General features: G+C 48.8%; 1 protein-coding gene and 1 long non-coding RNA gene across 4 annotated transcripts in view; both read right to left on the reverse strand.

The window, feature by feature from the left end:
• usp7 (ubiquitin specific peptidase 7 (herpes virus-associated)) overlaps positions 1-25,098 on the reverse strand; it is a 71,683-nt gene that overhangs the window by 23,167 nt on the left and 23,418 nt on the right. For all 3 annotated transcript variants that reach the window (XM_042317198.1, XM_042317197.1, XM_042317199.1), the window contains exons 9-20: positions 20,129-20,209; positions 18,612-18,702; positions 16,560-16,642; positions 14,208-14,317; positions 8,014-8,191; positions 7,445-7,589; positions 4,132-4,262; positions 3,439-3,573; positions 3,102-3,203; positions 2,883-2,988; positions 1,780-1,872; positions 566-633 (exon numbers count right to left, since the gene is read on the reverse strand). In XM_042317198.1, the coding sequence (XP_042173132.1) occupies positions 566-633; positions 1,780-1,872; positions 2,883-2,988; positions 3,102-3,203; positions 3,439-3,573; positions 4,132-4,262; positions 7,445-7,589; positions 8,014-8,191; positions 14,208-14,317; positions 16,560-16,642; positions 18,612-18,702; positions 20,129-20,209 (1,323 nt within the window). The remainder of the gene's footprint in view (positions 1-565; positions 634-1,779; positions 1,873-2,882; positions 2,989-3,101; positions 3,204-3,438; positions 3,574-4,131; positions 4,263-7,444; positions 7,590-8,013; positions 8,192-14,207; positions 14,318-16,559; positions 16,643-18,611; positions 18,703-20,128; positions 20,210-25,098) is intronic.
• Positions 5,222-5,762, reverse strand: LOC121845623. The gene is made up of 3 exons (XR_006082663.1): positions 5,462-5,762; positions 5,323-5,375; positions 5,222-5,240 (listed from the first exon to the last, which is right to left on the reverse strand). It is a non-coding gene; the product is annotated as an uncharacterized LOC121845623 (long non-coding RNA).

Here is a 25,098-nt window from a genome sequence, read left to right on the forward strand (position 1 = left end):
CACCACCCAGTGTAGAGGACTAGTGGTCTGATTTACTGAAGGTTCACCACCCAGACTAGTGGTCTGATTTACTGAAGGTTCATCACCCAGTGTAGAGGACTAGTGGTCTGATTTACTGAAGGTTCACCACCCAGACTAGTGGTCTGATTTACTGAAGGTTCACCACCCAGACTAGTGGTCTGATTTACTGAAGGTTCACCACCCAGACTAGTGGTCTGATTTACTGAAGGTTCACCACCCAGACTAGTGGTCTGATTTACTGAAGGTTCACCACCCAGACTAGTGGTCTGATTTACTGAAGGTTCACCACCCAGACTAGTGGTCTGATTTACTAAAGGTTCATCACCCAGTGTAGAGGACTAGTGGATGATTTACCACCCAGACTAGTGGTTTGTATTTTATGAGGTATTAATTCTGGTTCAGTGCTGATCCAATAGAGGTCCCGTATCGAATGGGTCAGTACAAATAGGTGTACCGTTACACCCTTAGTATGTGGACACGTGTCAGACCTGTGTTCTCACCTCAGAGGAGGTGTGTGTGTGTCTGTGTGTGTGTGTGTTCTCACCTCATAGAGGATAAGGCTGGTCTCCTGTTGAAAGCCTGCTCTCTCACACATGACGGGCAGCAGGTCTCCTGGTAGAGAAATCAACATACATTTAACACTGCTACACACACACTTCCACTCTAATACTACTCCACATCTACCACAGGGTTCTCCTCAGGATTTAACAAGGTGGTGCTGCTGAGTAAGGAGGGGGAGGCCTAACTGGGAACCCCCCTCTAAGTGTACCCCCCTCTAACTGAACCCCCTCTAACTGAAACCCCCCTCTAACTGAAACCCCCCCCTCTAACTGAACCCCCCACCTCTAACTGAACCCCCCACTCTAACTGAAACTCTAACTGAACCCCCCACTCTAACTGAACCCCCCCCACTCTAACTGAACCCCCCCACTCTAACTGAAACCCCCCACTCTAACTGAAACCCCCCACTCTAACTGAAACCCCCCACTCTAACTGAAACCCCCCACCCCTAACTGAAACCCCCACTCTAACTGAAACCCCCCACTCTAACTGAAACCCCCACTCTAACTGAAACCCCCCACTCTAACTGAACCCCCACTCTAACTGAAACCCCCCTCTAACCCCCCCTCTAACTGAAACCCCCCACTCTAACTGAAACTGAAACCCCCCACTCTAACTGAAACCCCCCCCCCACTCTAACTGAACCCCCCCACTCTAACTGAACCCCCCACTCTAACTGAACCCCCCACTCTAACTGAAACCCCCCCACTCTAACTGAAACCCCCCACTCTAACTGAAACCCCCCACTCTAACCCCCCACTCTAACTGAAACCCCCCCCCCACCCCTAACTGAAACCCCCACTCTAACCCCCCACTCTAACTGACCCCCCCCCCTGAAACCCCCCCCACTCTAACTGAAACCCCCCACTCTAACTGAAACCCCCCACTCTAACTGAAACCCCCCACTCTAACTGAAACCCCCCACTCTAACTGAAACCCCCCACTCTAACTGAAACCCCCCACTCTAACTGAAACCCCCCACTCTAACTGAAACCCCCCCCCACTCTAACTGAAACCCCCCACTGAAACTGAAACCCCCCACTCTAACTGAAACCCCCCACTCTAACTGAAACCCCCTGCCATTTCCTGCACCCTAGAGGCTTAAATGATAACAAAAGCGAAACAACTCAATTAAAATAAGTGGCACAACCAGTCCAGGAGGTGGCGCCTTACGTGTTGTTAGGAGAAGATACGTACGTATTCTACAGGATATAGCTGTGTAGATATGTCCACAATAATTTAAGCTTCTGCTTTTTGGATCATACATCTTCAAGAACAGCATGACGTCGTCTGAAAAGAGGAGAGAGAGTTTGAGGACGATCATTATATAAAAATAAAAAAAAGACAATCTATTTTTACTTGACCAAAAACATATCCATTTCTTTGAAATGACTTGTGATTTCATCTTTAAGTAGCTGCTTTGTACTTAGTGGTCATTAGTCGGAGGGCGTCAACCCCCCAGTCGTCAACCCCCCAGTCAGAGGGCGTCAACCCCCCAGTCAGAGGGCGTCAAACCCCCAGTCAGAGGGCGTCAAACCCCCAGTCAGAGGGCGTCAAACCCCCAGTCAGAGGGCGTTAACGCCCCGTGTCCTAAACAACCTGGGAATAAAGGAATATATGGATAAGGGTCGTTGATAATAGTCACGGTCTTTGAAAATTGGGTAATAGTCACGGTCTTTGATAATTGGGTAATAGTCACAGTCTTTGATAATTGGGTAATAGTCACGGTCTTTGATAATTGGGTAATAGTCACGGTCTTTGATAATTGGGTAATAGTCACGGTCTTTGATAATTGGGTAATAGTCACGGTCTTTGATAATTGGGTAATAGTCACGGTCTTTGATAATTGGGTAATAGTCACGGTCTTTGATAATTGGGTAATAGTCACAGTCTTTGATAATTGGGTAATAGTCACGGTCTTTGATAATTGGGTAATAGTCACAGTCTTTGATAATTGGGTAATAGTCACAGTCTTTGATAATTGGGTAATAGTCACAGTCTTTGATAATTGGGTAATAGTCACAGTCTTTGATAATTGGGTAATAGTCACAGTCTTTGATAATTGGGTAATAGTCACAGTCTTTGATAATTGGGTAATAGTCACAGTCTTTGATAATTGGGTAATAGTCACAGTCTTTGATAATTGGGTAATAGTCACAGTCTTTGATAATTGGGTAATAGTCACAGTCTTTGATAATTGGGTAATAGTCACTGTCTTTGATAATTGGGTAATAGTCATAGTCTTTGATAAATGGGTAATAGTCACGGTCTTTGATAAATGGGTAATAGTCTAAACTCACGGTCTTTGTCGAACTTGGGTAACGTTGCTCCGCTGGCAGCCATCTCAGGATCCACCGTCTCCAAAAATATAGTCCAGGGATTCTCGTTGTCGCTCAAGTCTATCATCTGGGGAGAACACACACACAGGGTTACACACACACACACACACCAGTCCCTCTACTGTCTTCCAAGAGACGACAGGACAGTTTCCAGGACAACCTGGTGGTTGTGTTACTCACAGACTTGCTGCAGTCTGCCTCGTAGTCCAGCATGGCAGGTCTCTTGGTGCCGTTGCTCCGGGCCTGCATGGGCCACAGCCTCATCTGGTCCTGTGGGAATCCCTGTAGCACATCAATACACTGTCAGACTGGGCCTAAACACAAGCATGGTTCCTCTCCAGGGTTCTTACTTCGACGTCCTCTGGGAGAAGTAGAACCGTGGTGGAACAGCAGGTTAAAAGGTTAACGGAGGAGAGGACAGCAACACACAGAGAGACAGAGAGACACGACAGGAACAGAGAGGGAGAGACAGAGAGGAGACCGGAACGGAGAGGGGGAGAGGAGACAGGAGTCTCACCATGGTCTGGGAGAGATTCTGGACAAACTCCTGCAGCGTGGAGCTCTTCAGGACCTTGAACACAGTGTACTTCACCTTCTCCTCATCATACATGTCATTACCCTGGTGACCACAGAACTGGTCCTCTGTCACAATCTGGGAGGAGAGAGCGGAGGAGGAAGAGAGAGAGGGCGAGGAGAGCGGAGGAAGAGAGAGAGGGCGAGGAGAGCGGAGGAAGAGAGAGAGGCGAATTGGGTAATAGCGGAGGAAGAGAGAGATAATTGGGGAGGAGGATAAGAGGGTAATAGCGAGGAGAGCTTTGATTGGGAAGGGAGGAGGAAGAGAGAGAATTGGGAGGAGGAAGAGAGCTTTGAGGGGAGGGTAATAGTCAGAGGGCGAGAGGCGGAGAGAGAGGGAGGAGGTAAGAGAGACAGAGAGCGGGGGAGGAAATGGGTAAAGAGAGGGCTTTGAGGAGAGCGGGAGGAGGAAGAGAGGGCGAGGAGAGTCGGGAGGAGGAAGAAATAGAGGGCAGTCTTTGATAAATGGGAGAGGGAGGAGGAAGAAAGGGCGAGGAGAGCGGAGGAGGGCGGGAGGAGGGGGAGAGGGCAGAGCGGGAGGAGGAATAAGAGAGGGTGATGGGGAGACAAGTGATTCATAACACCAACATTCTCCAAAAGCTGTTCTGTTATCTGGGGGGGGGGCTCCAAGCCTTACCTGGACCTGCATGTAGAGATGGGCCTCCTGCCGCTCCTTCCTCTTCTGAGCCTCAACCCTCTTCTCCTCCTGAAGCCTCTCCACCAGCTGCTGGGGGATGTCCACGTCGTTTACAGCCAGCAGCACCTCACCTGGAGGAGAACACAGGGTTACCTAACAATACCTCACCTGGAGGAGAACACAGGGTTACCTAACAATACCTCACCTGGGGGAGAACACAGGGTTACCTAACAATACCTCACCTGGGGGAGAACACAGGGTTACCTAACAATACCTCACCTGGGGGAGAACACAGGGTTACCTAACAATACCTCACCTGGGGGGAGAACACAGGGTTACCTAACAATACCTCACCTGGAGGGAGAACACAGGGTTACCTAACAATACCTCACCTGGAGGGAGAACACAGGGTTACCTAACAATACCTCACCTGGAGGGAGAACACAGGGTTACCTAACAATACCTCACCTGGGGGAGAACACAGGGTTACCTAACAATACCTCACCTGGGGGAGAACACAGGGTTACCTAACAATACCTCACCTGGAGGGAGAACACAGGGTTACCTAACAATACCTCACCTGGAGGGAGAACACAGGGTTACCTAACAATACCTCACCTGGAGGAGAACACAGGGTTACCTAACAATACCTCACCTGGGGAGATGGGTCAACACAGGGTTACCTAACAATACCTCACCTGGGGAGATGGGTCAACACAGGGTTACCTAACAATACCTCACCTGGGGGAGAACACAGGGTTACCTAACAATACCTCACCTGGGGGAGAACACAGGGTTACCTAACAATACCTCACCTGGGGAGAACACAGGGTTACCTTACCTCACCCAGGGTTAACAATACCTCACCTGGGGGAGAACACAGGGTTACCTAACAATACCTCACCTGGGGAGAACACAGGGTTACCTAACAATACCTCACCTGGGGAGAACACAGGGTTACCTAACAATACCTCACCTGGGGGAGAACACAGGGTTACCTAACAATACCTCACCTGGGGGAGAACACAGGGTTACCTAACAATACCTCACCTGGAGGAGAACACAGGGTTACCTAACAATACCTCACCTGGGGGAGAACACAGGGTTACCTAACAATACCTCACCTGGAGGAGAACACAGGGTTACCAAACAATACCTCACCTGGGGGGGGACGGGTCAACACAGGGTTACCTAACAATACCTCACCTGGAGGGAGAACACAGGGTTACCTAACAATACCTCACCTGGGGGAGACGGGTCAACACAGGGTTATCTAACAATACCTCACCTGGACCTGGGGAGAACACAGGGTTACCTAACAATACCTCACCTGGAGGGAGAACACAGGGTAACCTAACAATACCTCACCTGGGGGAGAGAACACAGGGTTACCTAACAATACCTCACCTGGGGGGAGAACACAGGGTTACCAAACAATACCTCACCTGGAGGAGAACACAGGGTTACCTAACAATACCTCACCTGGAGGAGAACACAGGGTTACCTAACAATACCTCACCTGGAGGGAGAACACAGGGTTACCTAACAATACCTCACCTGGGGGGAGAACACAGGGTTACCTAACAATACCTCACCTGGGGGAGAACACAGGGTTACCTAACAATACCTCACCTGGGGGAGAACACAGGGTTACCTAACAATACCTCACCTGGGGGAGAACACAGGGTTACCTAACAATACCTCACCTGGGGGAGAACACAGGGTTACCTAACAATACCTCACCTGGGGGGATGGGTAAACACAGGGTTACCTAACAATACCTCACCTGGAGGGAGAACACAGGGTTACCTAACAATACCTCACCTGGGGGAGAACACAGGGTTACCTAACAATACCTCACCTGGAGGGAGAACACAGGGTTACCTAACAATACCTCACCTGGAGGGAGAACACAGGGTTACCTAACAATACCTCACCTGGGGGAGAACACAGGGTTACCTAACAATACCTCACCTGGGGGAGATGGGTAAACACAGGGTTATCCAATCATGTGCTACAAAAGGTAGTATAAGGCTTCATAGCATTGGCTTAGTGAGTGATCAGGCTTCATTGAGCAAAACATCAGCGCCACAAGGTGACTTACTGAGTGGTAGGGCGCCACAGGGTGACTTACTGAGTCGTAGGGGCGCCACAGGGTGACTTACTGAGTCGTAGGGCGCCACAGGGTGACTTACTGAGTCGTGGGGCGCCACAGGGTGACTTACTGAGTGGTAAGGGCGCCACAGGGTGACTTACTGAGGGAGTGGGGGCGCCACAGGTGACTTACTGAGGGTAAGGCGCCACAAGGTGACTTACTGAGTGGTAAGGCGCCACAAGGGTGACTTACTGAGTGGTAAGGGCGCCACAAGGGTGACTTACTGAGTGGAGGGCGCCACAGGGTTACTAAGGTGACTTGACACCTGAGGGAGAGGGCGCCACAGGTGTTACCAGTGGTGGGCGCCACAAGGTGACTTACTGAGTGGTAGGGCGCCACAGGTGACTTACTGAGTGGTAGGGCGCCACAGGGTGACTTACTGAGTGGTCAGCGCGCCACAGGGTGACTTACTGAGTGGTAGGGCGCCACAGGGTGACTTACTGAGTGGTAGGGCGCCACAGGGTGACTTACTGAGTGGTAGGGCGCCACAGGGTGACTTACTGAGTCGTAGGGCGCCACAGGGTGACTTACTGAGTCGTAAAGGGCCCACAGGGTGACTTACTGAGTCGTAAAGGGCGCCACAGGTGACTTACTGAGTCGTAAAAGGGCGCCACAGGGTGACTTACTGAGTCGTAAGGCGCCACAGGGTGACTTACTGAGTCGTAAGGCGCCACAGGGTGACTTACTGAGTCGTAGGGCGCCACAGGGTGACTTACTGAGTCGTGGGGCGCCACAGGGTGACTTACTGAGTCGTAAGGCGCCACAGGGTGACTTACTGAGTCGTGGGGCGCCACAGGGTGACTTACTGAGTCGTAAGGCGCCACAGGGTGACTTACTGAGTCGTGGGGCGCCACAAAGTCGTGGGGGCGCCACAGGGTGACTTACTGAGTCGTAAAGCGCCACAAGGTGACTTACTGAGTCGTAAAAGCGCCACAAGGGTGACTTACTGAGTCGTAAAGCGCCCACAGGGTGACTTACTGAGTCGTAAAGCGCCACAAGGTGACTTACTGAGTCGTAAAGCGCCACAAGGTGACTTACTGAGTCGTAAAGCGCCACAAGGTGACTTACTGAGTCGTAAAGCGCCACAAGGTGACTTACTGAGTCGTAAAGCGCCACAAGGTGACTTACTGAGTCGTAAAGCGCCACAAGGTGACTTACTGAGTTTGGACTCGCGGATGTACACCAGCATGTAAGCGTTGGTGCAATGACGTACTGACAGGTCGTCGTCATGGCCACCGTAGTTGTGTTCAATGGCTTCCTCCTTGGTGCACCGTGACACCACGTCATCATCAAACTTACACCACTGGAGAGGAAGCGGAGAGGGAAAGACAGAGAGAGACAGAGAGAGAGAGAACAGATGTACCTTATTAAGAAAACAGTTTATGTACCGTCATTGTATCATCTCTCAGGACACGTGAGCAGAGTGTTGGCTGCACATTATGACATCATTTCTCAGGACAGGAGAGCAGAATGTTGGCTGCATATGATGACATCATTTCCCCTTTACTGTGTTAATAACATGATAAAACACCTTTCAGGTTGACAAAACAACAGTAGTTATTAAGCCCCATGATCCAATATACTACTGCTAACTGATTGGTGGGTTGGGGGACTCACGATGGGCTCCTTGACGCTGACTACTGCTAACTGATTGGTGGGTTGGGGGACTCACGATGGGCTCCTTGACGCTGACTACTGCTAACTGATTGGTGGGTTGGGGGACTCACAATGGGCTCCTTGACGCTGACTTTTCCATCTCCTTTGGGGTTGAGGTAGACAACATAGTGTCCTCCGTGGTTGTCTCCACTGTGGACCAGCACGGCATGCAGGATGTAGTTGGCCGGGTCCTTAGAGTCAGTCTTCTGGAGAAACTCATCCAGGGGAAGCTGCTCCGGAAACTCAAACCTGGGAGGGAGGAGACACAGAGAGGGGAGGGGGAGGAGAGACACAGAGAGGAGGGCGAGGAGAGACACAGAGACAGAGAGAGGAGGGCGAGGAGAGACACAGAGACAGAGAGAGGAGGGCGAGGAGAGACACAGAGACAGAGACAGGAGGGTGAGGAGAGACACAGAGACACAGAGAGAGAGACACAGAGACAGAGGAGGGCGAGGAGACACAGAGACAGAGAGAGGAGGGCGAGAGACACAGAGACAGAGAGAGGAGGGGAGGAGAGACACAGAGACAGAGAGAGGAGGGCGAGGAGAGACACAGAGACAGAGAGAGGAGGACAGAGGAGAGACACAGAGACAGAGAGAGGAGGGCGAGGAGAGACACAGAGACAGAGAGAGGAGGGGAGGAGAGAGAGACAGAGGGAGGAGAGAGACAGACACAGAGAGAGGAGGAGGGGGAGAGGACACAGAGACAGAGAGAGGAGGGGACGAGGAGAGACACAGAGACAGAGAGAGGAGGGCGAGGAGAGAGAGAGACAGAGGAGGAGGGGAGAGAGAGACAGGACACAGAGGGAGAGACACAGAGGGGGGACAGAGAGGAGAGACACAGAGACAGAGAGGAGGGGAGGAGAGAGGAGAGACAGAGAGAGGAGGGAGAGAGAGAGAGACAGAGAGAGGGGGAGAGAGAGAGAGAGAGAGAGAGAGGAGAGAGAGAGACAGAGGAGAGACAGAGAGAGGAGGGGGGGAGAGAGAGAGAGAGAGAGAGAGAGAGAGACAGAGAGAGAGAGAGGAGAGAGAGAGAGGAGAGAGGAGAGAGACAGAGAGGAGAGACAGAGAGAGGAGAGACAGAGAGAGGAGACCAGAGACAGGAGGAGGAGAGGAGGGAGGGAGAGAGAGACAGAGAGAGGAGAGACAGAGAGAGGAGAGACAGAGACAGAGAGACAGAGGAGAGACACAGAGAGGAGAGACAGAGAGGAGAGACACAGAGACAGAGGGGGCAGAGAGAGGAGAGACACAGAGACAGAGAGGGGGCGAGGAGAGACAGAGACAGAGGAGAGAGAGGAGAGACACAGAGACAGAGAGGAGAGACAGACAGAGACACTGGAGGCAGAGGAGACACAGAGACAGAGAGAGGGGGCGAGGAGAGGAGGGGAGGAGAGACACAGAGAGAGGACAGCGAGGAGAGAGAGAGACACAGGGAGAGGAGAGACAGAGAGAGGAGAGACAGAGAGAGGAGAGACAGAGGGAGGAGAGACAGAGAGAGGAGAGACACAGAGAGGAGAGACACAGAGAGGAGAGACAGAGAGGAAGGAGAGGAGAGGGAGGAGAGACAAAGAGAGGAAGGAAAGGTATTCTTGTGATCAGTATTTTGGTCTCCATGTTCCTCCTGTCTTGTGGATTCAATATGTCCATTCAGGACATCAGACTCCCTGGTGAAGCAGACAGGCATGTGCTGTGTTACCCCAGTGGGGCGTTGACCTACACTGGGGGGGTCAGTTACCGTGACCTACACTGGGGGGGTCAGTTACCGTGACCTACACTGGGGGGGGTCAGTTACCGTGACCTACACTGGGGGGGGGGGTCAGTTACCGTGACCTACACTGGGGGGTCAGTTAGTGACCTACACCGTGACCTACACTGGGGGGGTCAGTTACCGTGACCTACACTGGGGGGGGTCAGTTACCGTGACCTACACTGGGGGTCAGTTACCGTGACCTACACTGGGGGGGGACCTACAGTTACCGTGACCTACACTGGGGGGGGGGTGACCTACACTGGGGGTTAGTTACCGTGACCTACACTGGGGGGGTCAGTTACCATGACCTACACTGGGGGGGGGTCAGTTACCGTGACCTACACTGGGGGGGTCAGTTACCGTGACCTACACTACATGACCTGGGGGACCTACACTCAGTTACCGTGACCTACACTGGGGGGTGTGACCTACACACTCAGTTACCGTGACCTACACTGGGGGGTCAGTTACCGTGACCTACACTGGGGGGGGGACCTACAGTTACCGTGACCTACACTGGGGGGTTCAGTTACCGTGACCTACACTGGGGGGGGTTACCATGACCTACACTGGGGGGTGACGTGACCTACACTGGGGGGTTAGTTACCATGACCTACACTGGGGGTTCAGTTACCGTGACCTACACTGGGGGGTTAAGTTACCGTGACCTACACTGGGGGTTAAGTTACCATGACCTACACTGGGGGGTTAAGTTACCATGACCTACACTGGGGGGTTACCATGGGGGGTTAAGTTACCGTGACCTACACTGGGGGGGTTACCATGGGGGTTAAGTTACCATGACCTACACTGGGGGGTTAAGTTACCATGACCTACACTGGGGGGTTACAGTTACCATGACCGTGACCTACACTGGGGGGTTAAGTTACCATGGGGGGTTAAGTTACCATGACCTACACTGGGGGGTTACCATGACCTACACTGGGGGGTTAAGTTACCGTGACCTACACTGGGGGGGGGTGGGGGGTTCAGTTACCATGACCTACACTGGGGGGTTAAGTTACCATGACCTACACTGGGGGGTAAGTTACCGTGTGACCGTGACCTACACTGGGGGGGGTTACCGTGACCTACACGTGACCTACACTGACCTACACTGGGGGGTTAAGTTACCGTGACCTACACTGGGGGGGGTTAAGTTACCATGACCTACACTGGGGGGGTTAAGTTACCATGACCTACACTGGGGGGGGTTAAGTTACCATGACCTACACTGGGGGGGGTTACACTGGGGGTTACCATGACCTACACTGGGGGGGGGGGTACCATGACCTACACTGGGGGGGGTTAAGTTACCATGACCTACACTGGGGGGGGGTTAAGTTACCATGACCTACACTGGGGGGTTAAGTTACCATGACCTACACTGGGGGGGGGTCAGTTACCATGACCTACACTGGGGGGTTAAGTTACCATGACCTACACTGGGGGGTTCAGTTACCATGACCTACACTGGGGGGTCAGTTACCATGACCTACACTGGGGGGTTAAGTTACCGTGACCTACACTGGGGGGGGTTACCATGTTACCTGGGGGGTTGACCTGACCTACACTGGGGGTTACCATGACCTCAGTTACCATGACCTACACTGGGGGGTTAAGTTACCATGACCTACACTGGGTTAAGTTACCATGACCTACACTGGGGGTTAAGTTACCATGACCTACACTGGGGGGGTTAAGTTACCATGACCTACACTGGGGGGGTTAAGTTACCATGACCTACACTGGGGGGGGGGGGTTACCATGACCTACAGTTACCATGACCTACACTGGGGGTTAAGGGGGGTTACCATGACCTACACTGGGGGGTTAAGTTTGACCCACTGACCTACACTGGGGGGGTTAAGTTACCATGACCTACACTGGGGGGTTAAGTTACCATGACCTACACTGGGGGGGGTTAAGTTACCATGACCTACACTACACTGGGGGGGGGGTTAAGTTACCATGACCTACACTGGGGGGGGTGACCTACACTGGGGGGTTACCATGACCTACACTGGGGGGTTAAGTTACCATGACCTACACTGGGGGGTTACCATGACCTACACTAAGTTACCATGACCTACACTGGGGGGTTAAGTTACCATGTTACACTGGGGGTTTACCATGACCTACACTGGGGGGGTTAAGTTACCATGACCTACACTGGGGGGGGTTAAGTTACCATGACCTACACTGGGGGGGTTACCATGACCTTAAGTTACCATGACCTACACTGGGGGGGGTTGGGGGGTTACCATGACTACACTGGGGGGTTAAGTTACCGTGACCTATACTGGGTTGACAAAACATTATGAACACCTGCTCTTTCCATGACACAGACTGACCAGGTGAATCCAGGTGAAAGATATGATCCCTTATTGATGTCACTTGTTAAATCCACTTCAATCAGTGTAGATGAAGGGGAGGAGACCTGGTTAACCTCTTGAGCTTATGGCTGAATACTGCCCCCTTTGGAGGAAGTGCGTGCCCATAGTAAACTGAAAATATTTTTTTCCAAAATTGCTAATATATGCATATAATAATAATTATTGAATAGAAAACACTCTAAAGTTTCTAAAACCGTTTAAATTATGTCTGTATGTAAAGCAGAACTCTCAGGGCAGCCTTTCTCCCAAACTCTCTCTTGTCAAGAGAAAAGTTGGGTCAACTTTGACGTCATCGCCCCCACCCTTCCCAGGCAGCTACCGATCTGGGAACAGTATGTATTTGTTCAGCGCGATGTGTGCTTTCAATTGGCACGTTCATTGTTTGAATTTCGCGCTCCCTCATCCTTTGGCGGGCGAAAATGCCCGGGTCACTCTCAAATACATGCACTCTATTGCGCGCGGCCGATTTGGGGAACGTTCTTTTCCAATAGACACCAGTTGAAGCCGGTTCGTTTGTTTGCGATTATCATTGTTTTACAAGATAAAAACATCATTTTGCTCGATTCTGCACTTAGTTTGACCAGTTTAGTCGACATATAATATGTAATTTTGAAGTTTTGATGCGCAAGAGTGCGGGACCAGAAGGAGCAGAAGTTATTTTGGGTGCATTTCAGCTGAAGCTGTTAGCATATGCTAATACAAAGACGCACAACTTGAAACCAAACGATGTATTGGGTAAGTATGACTCCTTCTACGTCTTCTGATCGAAGAACATCAAAGGTAAGGGAATATTTATGTGGTTATTTTGGGTTTCTGTGGACTCCAAACGTAGAGGAGACACTGCTAATATCTGAGCGCCGACTCATAGCATAGACTAGTGAACGAATTCTGTAACGTTAAAAATAAATGTAACACAGCGGTTGTATTAAGAAGAAGTGTATCTTTGTAACTATATGTAGAACATGTATATTTAGTCATGTTTATTGCTTGTTATCTGACGTTATCTGTCGGAGCTATCATAATTTCTCCGGACATTTTGAGTAGCATTTTTTGAAATGTCGTCATTGTAAACAGAGATTTATGGATATTAATGGCATATTATTGAAAAAAAAAAAATGTACTGTGTAACATGTAATATTACTGTCATCTGATGAAGATTTTCAAAAGGTTAGTGAATTATTTATTTTTTAATCCTACTTTTAAATTTTATATTTTCTGGGACAAAATGGCCGCCGCTTGCCTTTTGTTTCGGTGGTGGTCTAATATAAATGTGTGCTATGTTTTCGCCGTAAATCATTTTAGAAATCTGACTTGCTGGGTAGATGAACAAGGTGTTTATCTTTCATTTGAGCTATTGGACTTGTGTAGGTGTGGAGGTTAAATATTTCTAAGAATATTTTTTCGCATTTTGCGTTATGCTAATGAGCTTGAGCCGTAGTCACGATCCCGGATCCGGGATGGGTAGCATCAAGATTAACCTTGAAGGATTTTTAAGCCTTGAGACAATTGAGACATGGATTGTGTGTGTTGCCATTCAGAGGGTGAATGAGCAAGAGAAAATATTAGTGCCTTTGAACGGGGTATTGTAGTAGATGCAACGCTGATGTGTTTTTCAGGCTCAACAGTTTCCTTTGTGTATTAAGAATGGTCCACCACCCAAAGTACATCCAGCCAACTGGACACAACTGTGTCTACAAGGTGTTGAAAGGGTTCCACCGGGATGCTGGCCCATGTTGACTCTACAAGGTGTTGAAAGGGTTCCACAGGGATGCTGGCCCATGTTGACTCTACAAGGTGTGGAAAGGGTTCCACAGGGATGCTGGCCCATGTTGACTCTACAAGGTGTTGAAAGCGTTCCACAGGGATGCTGGCCCATGTAGACTCTACAAGGTGTTGAAAGGGTTCCACAGGGATGCTGGTCCATGTTGACTCTACATCCCTGTGGAACACTTTCAACACCTTGTAGAGGCCACGCCCTGATTAATTGAGGCTGTTCTGAGGGCAAACGGGGATGCAACTCAATATTAGGAAGTTGTTCTTAACGTTTGGTATAGTCAGTTTACCTGTGGAATCAACATGTTTAGACAGGTATGCCTGTCGGTGTGTGTGTGCGCGTTTACCTGTCGTTGATCTTGATGTTTTGGTCGGTCTGAGGGTCGTACATGAACCTCATCAGCTGCAGGTGCAGTATGGGAGGGAAAGTCAGGAACTTCACACCCTTCTCTGCTTCCTGAAAACACACACATGACCGGTAAGTCTACTGACTCATCATCCGTGTGTCCTACCTCCAGTAGATTATACAGGCCCAGAGACCCCCCAGGTCTGAATCTAGACCCCCCCAGGTCTAAATCTAGACAGAGAGTATGTGTAGATTATAAAGGACCAGAGACCCCCCAGGTCTGAATCTAGACCCCCCAGGTCTGAATCTAGACAGAGAGTATGTGTAGATTATACAGGACCAGAGACCCCCAGGTCTGAATCTAGACCCCTCAGGTCTGAATCTAGACAGAGGGTATGTGTAGATTATAAAGGACCCAGAGACCCCCAGGTCTGAATCTAGACCCCCAGGTCTGAATCTAGACAGAGAGTATGTGTAGATTATAAAGGACCAGAGACCCCCAGGTCTGAATCTAGACAGAGAGTATGTGTAGATTATACAGGACCAGAGACCCCCAGGTCTGAATCTAGACCCCCAGGTCTGAATCTAGACCCCCCAGGTCTGAATCTAGACCCCCCAGGTCTGAATCCCCCCAGGTCTGAATCTAGACCCCCCAGGTCTGAATCTAGACAGAGAGTATGTGTAGATTATACAGGACCAGAGACCCCCAGGTCTGAATCTAGACCCCTCAGGTCTGAATCTAGACAGAGGGTATGTGTAGATTATAAAGGACCCAGAGACCCCCAGGTCTGAATCTAGACCCCCAGGTCTGAATCTAGACAGAGAGTATGTGTAGATTATAAAGGACCAGAGACCCCCAGGTCTGAATCTAGACCCCAGAGAGTATGTGACCAGATTATGAGATCCCCCCCCAGGACCAGAGACCCCCCAGGTCTGAATCTAGACAGAGAGTATGTGTAGATTATACAGGACCAGAGACCCCCAGGTCTGAATCTAGACAGAGTATGTGTAGATTATACAGGACCAGAGACCCCCCCCCAGGTCTGAATCTAGACCCCCCAGGTCTGAATCTAGAGCCCCCCCCCCCAGGTCTGAATCTAGACAGAGAGTATGTGTAGATTATAAAGGACCAGAGACCCCCAGGTCTGAATCTAGACAGAGAGTATGTGTAGATTATACAGGACCAGAGACCCCCAGGTCTGAATCTAGACAGAGAGTATGTGTAGATTATACAGGACCAGAGACCCCCCCCAGGTCTGAATCTAGACAGAGTATGTGTAGATTATAAAGGACCAGAGACCCCCAGGTCTGAATCTAGACCCCCCAGGTCTGAATCTAGACCCCCCAGGTCCCAATCTGAATATGTGTAGACCCCCAGGTCTGAATCTAGACAGAGAGTATGTGTAGATTATACAGGACCAGAGACCCCCAGGTCTGAATCTAGACAGAGTATGTGTAGATTATACAGGACCAGGAGGTCCAGACCCCCAGGACCCCCCCAGGTCTGAATCTAGACAGAGTATGTGTAGATTATACAGGACCAGAGACCCCCAGGTCTGAATCTAGACAGAGAGTATGTGTAGATTATACAGGACCCCCAGGTCTGAATCTAGAGACCCCCCAGGTCTGAATCTAGACAGAGAGTATGTGTAGATTATAAAGGACCAGAGAGAACCCCCAGGTCTGAATCTAGACAGAGAGTATGTGTAGATTATAAAGGACCAGAGACCCCCAGGTCTGAATCTAGACAGAGAGTATGTGTAGATTATAGGACCAGAGACCCCCAACCCCCAGGTCTGAATCTAGACAGAGAGTATGTGTAGATTATAAAGGACCAGAGACCCCCCCAGGTCTGAATCTAGACAGAGAGTATGTGTAGATTATAAAGGACCAGAGACCCCCCCCAGGTCTGAATCTAGACAGAGAGTATGTGTAGATTATAAAGGACCCAGAGTTTTTCAACTAACTGACCCTTCACTGGTCCAAAGAATTGATTTTGACCAACAAATCCGTCCTAAGAATTTTTGAAATCCCGTTGCGGCCCTGGAACCAAACATGATTGGCTACCTGTTCTACAGCCTCACCTATAGGCCATGCTCATAAAGCACACTTACACCCATCATCAACTATATAACCTCATTATTAATATGTTATGTAGCCTGAGTGTTTATAAAACATCTATAAATCCTGTACATACCCTTTATAAAGCCTGAATAAGGCCTTGTCTGTAGTCATATAAAGCATCTTAACCATACATACGTCCTTTATAAAGCCTGAATAAGGCCTTGTCTGTAGTCATATAAAGCATCTTAACCATACATACGGCCTTTATAAAGCCTGAATAAGGCCTCACCTGTAGACCGTGTTCTCCTGCGTCGTATTTGTTGTCTCCGTCAAGCTGCTCCACGGCGACATAGTCCTTAAAGGACTCAAAGACTAGAGAGAGAGAGAGAGAAAACAGTTAGCCACACACACAGCCACAGCCACACACACACACACCTTGTGGTTCGAGTGTCTGCCCTGAGATTGAAAGGTTGGGAGTTCCATCCCCGTACGAGTCATACCAAAAGACAGTAGAAATGTGATTTGAAGCACTCAGCATTAAGGACACAGGGAGTAAAGGCCTTCTGCATGTGGAACTCAGATAAACCCTTAACCCTAGAACAGCCTGGCCTTTCAGCCTATCAGAACACGCTAGAGAACGTTGCCAGGTATCCCCTTTAGCATAAGCATCAGATGCATATCAACCTGCAAGGTGGCAAACATGCCTGATAAAGTGAATAAACGAGTGTAAATTATTAAAGGCATTAAATAATATTCATGGAAATATTTCAATTAAAAAATATATATATAGTAATGTGTTTAGAGAGTCAAGGATCTGTTTTGTTTAATTCTAATTCCTAGCAGGCTAGTCTCCTTTGTGTGTTCACTGTTCCTAGCAGGCTAGTCTCCTTTGTGTGTTCACTGTTCCTAGCAGGCTAGTCTCCTTTGTGTGTTCACTGTTCCTAGCAGGCTAGTCTCCTTTGTGTGTTCACTGTTCCTAGCAGGCTAGTCTCCTTTGTGTGTTCACTGTTCCTAGCAGGCTAGTCTCCTTTGTGTGTTCACTGTTCCTAGCAGGCTAGTCTCCTTTGTGTGTTCACTGTTCCTAGCAGGCTAGTCTCCTTTGTGTGTTCACTGTTCCTAGCAGGCTAGTCTCCTTTGTGTGTTCACTGTTCCTAGCAGGCTAGTCTCCTTTGTGTGTTCACTGTTCCTAGCAGGCTAGTCTCCTTTGTGTGTTCACTGTTCCTAGCAGGCTAGTCTCCTTTGTGTGTTCACTGTTCCTAGCAGGCTAGTCTCCTTTGTGTGTTCACTGTTCCTAGCAGGCTAGTCTCCTTTGTGTGTTCACTGTTCCTAGCAGGCTAGTCTCCTTTGTGTGTTCACTGTTCCTAGCAGGCTAGTCTCCTTTGTGTGTTCACTGTTCCTAGCAGGCTAGTCTCCTTTGTGTGTTCACTGTTCCTAGCAGGCTAGTCTTGGCCACGGTTCCTAGCAGGCAAGTCTTGGCCACTGTTCCTAGCAGGCTAGTCTTGGCCACGGTTCCTAGCAGGCTAGTCTTGAGGCCAGTCGGCCACGGTTCCTAGCAGGCTAGTCTTGGCCACGGTTCCTAGCAGGCTAGTCTTGGCCACGGTTCCTAGCAGGCTAGTCTTGACCACGGTTCCTAGCAGGCTAGTCTTGTTCGCGGTTCCTAGCAGGCTAGTCTTGTTTGTAATCAACTTGTCTGACAGGGAAATTGATGAAGTTGTCCAGGTCACATTTCTGCCTTTGCCCATGTAAGACTCTACGTGACTCAAAACCACACTGTCAAACAGTCTCCCCCACCCCGCCGGCCCTGTGTCTCCCCACCCCCGGCCCGGTCCCGGTCTCCCACCCGCCGGCCTGGTTTCATCTTTCCCCAGATAGGGAAAGTCATTGAGCAAGTACTTGGTTTGCACATCAGCGGCTAACCAAAACTGAGGTCACATGTTCCATTATCAGCTTCTATTGGCCAGTCAGCCACTGATGATATTTTATACATTTTAATGTTACATTTATTATGTTACTAGTTTTCTTTGCTTATAGTAGCCAGAGCAATGCTGCCTCACTAGAGGTCATGAGCTGAATGAATGGACAGCAAGGAGATTGTCGGAAAAACACTTAAAAAATATAGAATTGTGGAATTGCATGTAATTGGTTAAAAATAAACTTGACCTTTTGTCTACACCACCAAGATGGGGGCCTCTAAACGTCTCTAAGATCCAGCCGCGCTGACAGGACGACTGCGCCAACCACACAAGCCCCTTCTCAAAGCAGAAGCCCCCTGTATAAGGACGGAGACTGGAGCGATATGACACCCAATAACCCCAGAGAAGGAAAGGGGATTGATACTCACTGTTTTTCTTTCCTTTGATACTGAGCTGGATGTCGTAGTAATCCTCTATCCGCTCTGACCGGTAGTCAACGTGCTTACACTGGATATAGGACTGGAGAGAGAGAGACAACACACAGTTACACTGGATATAGGACTGGAGAGAGAGAGACAACACACAGTTACACTGGATATAGGACTGGAGAGAGAGAGACAACACACAGTTACACTGGATATAGGACTGGAGAGAGAGAGACACAACACACAGTTACACTGGATATAGGACTGGAGAGAGAGAGACACACACACAGTTACACTGGATATAGGACTGGAGAGAGAGAGAGACAACACACAGTTACACTGGATATAGGACTGGAGAGAGAGAGAGACAACACACAGTTACACTGGATATAGGACTGGAGAGAGAGAGAGACAACACACAGTTACACTGGATATAGGACTGGAGAGAGAGAGAGAGAGAGACAACACACAGTTACACTGGATATAGGACTGAGAGAGAGAGACAACACACAGTTACACTGGATATAGGACTGGAGGAGAGAGAGAGAGAGACAACACACAGTTACACTGGATACAGGACTGGAGAGAGAGACAACACACAGTTACACTGGATATAGGACTGAGAGAGAGACAACACACAGTTACACTGGATATAGGACTGGAGAGAGAGAGACAACACACAGTTACACTGGATATAGGACTGTGAAGAGAGAGAGAGAGAGAGAGAGACAACACACAGTTACACTGGATATAGGACTGGAGAGAGAGAGATACAACACACAGTTACACTGGATATAGGACTGAGAGAGAGAGACAACACACAGTTACACTGGATATAGGACTGGAGAGAGAGACACAACACACAGTTACACTGGATATAGGACTGGAGAGAGACACAGTTACACTGGATATAGGACTGGAGAGAGAGAGACAACACACAGTTACACTGGATATAGGACTGGAGAGAGAGATACAACACACAGTTACACTGGATATAGGACTGGAGAGAGAGACACAGTTACACTGGATATAGGACTGGAGAGAGAGAGACAACACACAGTTACACTGGATATAGGACTGGAGAGAGAGACAACACACAGTTACACTGGATATAGGACTGGAGAGAGAGATACAACACACAGTTACACTGGATATAGGACTGGAGAGAGAGATACAACACACAGTTACACTGGATATAGGACTGGAGAGAGAGATACAACACACAGTTACACTGGATATAGGACTGGAGAGAGACACAGTTACACTGGATATAGGACTGGAGAGAGAGATACAACACACAGTTACACTGGACATAGGACTGGAGAGAGACACAGTTACACTGGATATAGGACTGGAGAGAGAGAGAGAGAGAGACAACACACAGTTACACTGGATATAGGACTGGAGAGAGAGATACAACACACAGTTACACTGGATATAGGACTGGAGAGAGACACAGTTACACTGGATATAGGACTGGAGAGCGTGACAGACAACGGGGAGAGAGAATGTGAACGTACCACCATCTTTCCTCTGAACAGTTTGGGGATGGTTCCCTCCACGCAGGTGCCTTTCATTTTGTTCTCAACGTTGTCCAGAAGCTGGAACACACAAACACACACACATTATGGAAGGAACAGTGAATGTGAGCGGAGCAGAGATGGAGCCCAATTTGACTGGAGCGCAGAGCGAGATTACAAAGACTGGACCGCAGAGCGAGGTTAAAGACTGGACCGCAGAGCGAGGTTACAAAGACTGGACCGCAGAGCGAGGTTACAAAGGCTGGACCGCAGAGCGAGGTTACAAAGGCTGGACCGCAGAGCGAGGTTACAAAGGCTGGACCGCAGAGCGAGGTTACAAAGGCTGGACCGCAGAGCGAGGTTACAAAGGCTGGACCGCAGAGCAAGGTTACAAAGGCTGGACCGCAGAGCAAGGTTACAAAGGCTGGACCGTCGGCCTTCTCGCCCGCTCCAAATTGGCTCCAGTAACGTTCACTTCGCTAGCTCAGGACGTGCCGGCCCAGCATGCATCTGTAGTCTACTACTGTACTGCTATAGCCCCTTGCTTTAGCTGTCATGGAGTTAACAAATTATTATCATAAAGAAACTGATGAAACACACAGGTGATAAATCAATGGAACTTATAAAGATGAGGACCAAGAGCAAGAGAGGGAGTGTGGTGATGTAGTGTCCACTACTAAAGAGAGGGAGTGTGGTGATGTAGTGTCCACTACTAAAGAAGAGAGGGAGTGTGGTGATGTAGTGTCCACTACTAAAGAAGAGAGGGAGTGTGGTGATGTAGTGTCCACTACTAAAGAAGAGAGGGAGTGTGGTGATGTAGTGTCCACTACTAAAAGGAGAGAGGGAGGGTGGTGATGTGAGTGTCCACAACCACTACTAACTAAAGAGAGGGAGTGTGGTGATGTAGTGTCCACAACTAAAGAAGAGAGGGAGTGTGGTGATGTAGTGTCCACTACTAAAGAAGAGAGGGAGTGTGGTGATGTAGTGTCCACTACTAAAGAAGAGAGGGAGTGTGGTGAGGTAGTGTCCACAACTAAAGAATCATAGTGGAATCTGAAAAGACACCTATCCTGAAAGTATGGTGATGTAGTGGTGATGTAGTTACTGTGTTCGTGCCAACAGAAAGGAACGAGATGGGTAGACAACTAACTGTTTTACTGTAGCAAAGTATTTATAAACTAAAATGCAGATCTCTTAATTAAACGTTCCGTTCATTTTTGTTCTATTATCTATACGATCGGGCATAATTGATTTGGGCCCAATAGACCTGGCATATTCCCATGGTCAAGGAGCTTCCTGTTTTGATTGGGTTGTTTTGCCTGAAAGCCTTTGGGCAGACCTATAGAAAATAAACTCTGCATCTCTGCCCAGCCTGGATAGAGGGGCCTAAAGGGTGTTTATCATCCCCAGTGGCTCTGCAAGTGAGGAGAGGATGTTCTCCATCACTGTCCTGCTCTCCAGACACCATCACATGAGCCTGTGGACAGTCTGGCCAAACTCCTGGTTCTAAAAAATGATTTCTAAAAAAGGCACTAATAAGAACATTTTCATGTTATTTGTATTGAATTCTAAGTAAGTCACAGGCTATATGCGTAATTTATAGACCATAATGATTAAATATAACTAAATGCTGTTTAAATGCTGAGTGCTTGATGTCCCTACCAGCCACTCCCAAATGTTATACAATGTATTTCTTTGTAGAATACAGCCTTGAAATAATTGAAATAATACACACAATAATACACACACACTGACGCCACACACACACACACACACACACACACACACACACACTGACGCCACACACACACACACACACTGACACACACACACACACACAAACTGACGTCACACACTACACACAGGAGTGTGGTGATGTACACCACACACACACACACACACACACACTAAAGAAGACACACACACACACACACACACACACAGTGCCACACACACACACACTGACGCCACACACACACACACACACACTGACAGTGACGCCCACACACACACACACACACTGACGCCACACACACACACACACTGACGTCCACACACACACACACACTGACGCCACACACACACACACACTGACGCCACACACACACACACACTGACGCCACACACACACACACACGCACACACACACTGACGCCCACACACACACACACACTGACGCCACACACACACACACACAGATTTACACACACACACACACACACACACTGACGCCACACACACACACACGCCACACTGACGCCCACACACACACACACACTGACACACACACACACACACACTGACGCCACACACACACACACACACACTGCACTGACGAGGATGTTCTCACACACACACACACTGACGCCAGACACACACACACTGGACGCCCACACACACACTGACACATGACACACACACACACTGAACACACACACACACTGACGTCACAGGCACACACACACTGACGCATAATGATTAAATACACACACACACACTGACGTCCCACACACACACACTGACACACACACACTGACGCCTTGAAATAATTGAAATAATACACACACACACACACTGACACACACACACACACACACACACCACACACACACACACTGACGCCACACACACACACACACACACACACACACACACACACACACACACACACACACTGACGCACACACACACACACACACACTGTACACCACACACACACACACACACACACACACACACACACACACACACACACACACACACACTGACGCACACACACACACTGACGCCACACACACACTGACGCCACACACACACACACAGACACACACACACACACGCCACACACACACACACACACACACGCCACACACACACACACTGACGCCACACACACACACACACTGACGCACACACACACACTGACGCACACACACACACACACACACTGACGCCACACACACACACTGACGCCACACACACACTGACGCCACACACACACACTGACGCCACACACACACACTGACGCCACACACACACACACACTGACACACACACACACACACACACTGACACACACACACACACACACACACACACACACGCCACACACACACTGACGCCACACACACACACACACACACACGCACACACACACTGACGCCACACACACACACACACACTGACGCACACACACACACTGACGCCACACACACACACACACACACACACACACTGACACACACACACACACACACACACACACACACACACACACACACTGACACACACACACACACACACACACTGACGCACACACACACACACTGACGCACACACACACACACAGACACACTGACGCACACACACACACACACACACACTGACGCCACACACACACACAAACGCATTCCTTCACATACAGTGCTGCTACTCTTATCTATCCTGATGGCCTTGTCACCTTTACCAATACCTACATATTACCTCAACTACCTGGTACCCTGAATACTGACTCAGTACTGGTACTCCTTATAGTCTCATTATTACCTCAACTACCTGGTACCCTGCACATTGACTCAGTACTGGTACTCCTTATAGTCTCATTATTACCTCAACTACCTGGCCTTGTCACCTTTGACTCAGTACTGGTACTCCTTATAGTCTCATTATTACCTCAACTACCTGGTACCCTGAATTGACTCAGTACTGGTACTCCTTATAGTCTCATTATTACCTCAACTACCTGGTACCCTGCACATTGACTCAGTACTGGTACTCCTTATAGTCTCATTATTACCTCAACTACCTGGTACCCTGCACATTGACTCAGTACTGGTACTCCTTATAGTCTCATTATTACCTCAACTACCTGGTACCCTGCACATTGACTCAGTACTGGTACTCCTTATAGTCTCATTATTATCTCAACTACCTGGTACCCATGCTCATTGACTCAGTACTGGTACTCCTTATAGCCTCATTACTATTAGACATTAGATCATTTCTTACTTTTTTTTTTTACAACTCTGCCTTGTTGGCTAACTTCTTGGATATAGGGGGCGCTCTTAATTTCTGGATAAAAAAACGCGCCCGTTTTAAGCGCAATATTTTGTCACAAAAAGATGCTCGACTATGCATATAATTGGCAGCTTTGGAAAGAAAACACTAACGTTTCCAAAACTGCAAAGATATTGTCTGTGAGTATAACAGAATTCATGCTACAGGCGAAACCAAGATGAAACTTCAACCAGGAAATGGGCAGAATTTTTGAGGCTCTGTTTTCCATTGTCTCCTTATATGGCTGTGAATGCGCCGGGAATGAGCCTGCCCTTTCTATCGTTTCTCCAAGGTGTCATTGTGACGTATTTGTAGGCATATCATTGGAAGATTGGCCATAAGAGACTACATTTACCAGGGGTCCGCCCGGTGTCCTTTGTCTAAATTGGTGCGTAATCTACAAGCTGCGCGCAGTCATCCAGTGATTGAGAGGAGAGAGGAGGCTTTCAACGAACGATATATCATGAAGAGATATGTGAAAAACACCTTGAGGATTGATTCTAAACAATGTTTGCCATGTTTCAGTCGATATTATGGAGTTAATTTGGAAAAAAGTTCTGCGTTTTGATGACTGATTTTTCGTTTTTTTTGGGTAGCCAAACGTGACGCACCAAACGGAGCGATTTCTCCTTAACAAATAATCTTTCAGGAAAAACTGAACATTTGCTATCTAACTGAGAGTCTCCTCATTGAAAACATCTGAAGTTCTTCAAAGGTAAATTATTTTATATGAATGATTTTCTGGTTGTTGTGAAAATGTTGCCTGCTGATGCTAACGCTAAATGCTACGCTAGCTATCAATACTGTTACACAAATGCTTGTTTTGCTATGGTTGAGAAGCATATTTTGAAAATCTGAGATGACAGTGTTGTTAACAAAAGGCTAAACTTGAGAGCTAGCATATTAATTTCATT

This window comes from Oncorhynchus tshawytscha, unplaced genomic scaffold (assembly GCF_018296145.1).
Source record: "Oncorhynchus tshawytscha isolate Ot180627B unplaced genomic scaffold, Otsh_v2.0 Un_scaffold_2711_pilon_pilon, whole genome shotgun sequence".
Taxonomy (NCBI): Eukaryota; Metazoa; Chordata; class Actinopteri; order Salmoniformes; family Salmonidae; genus Oncorhynchus; species Oncorhynchus tshawytscha.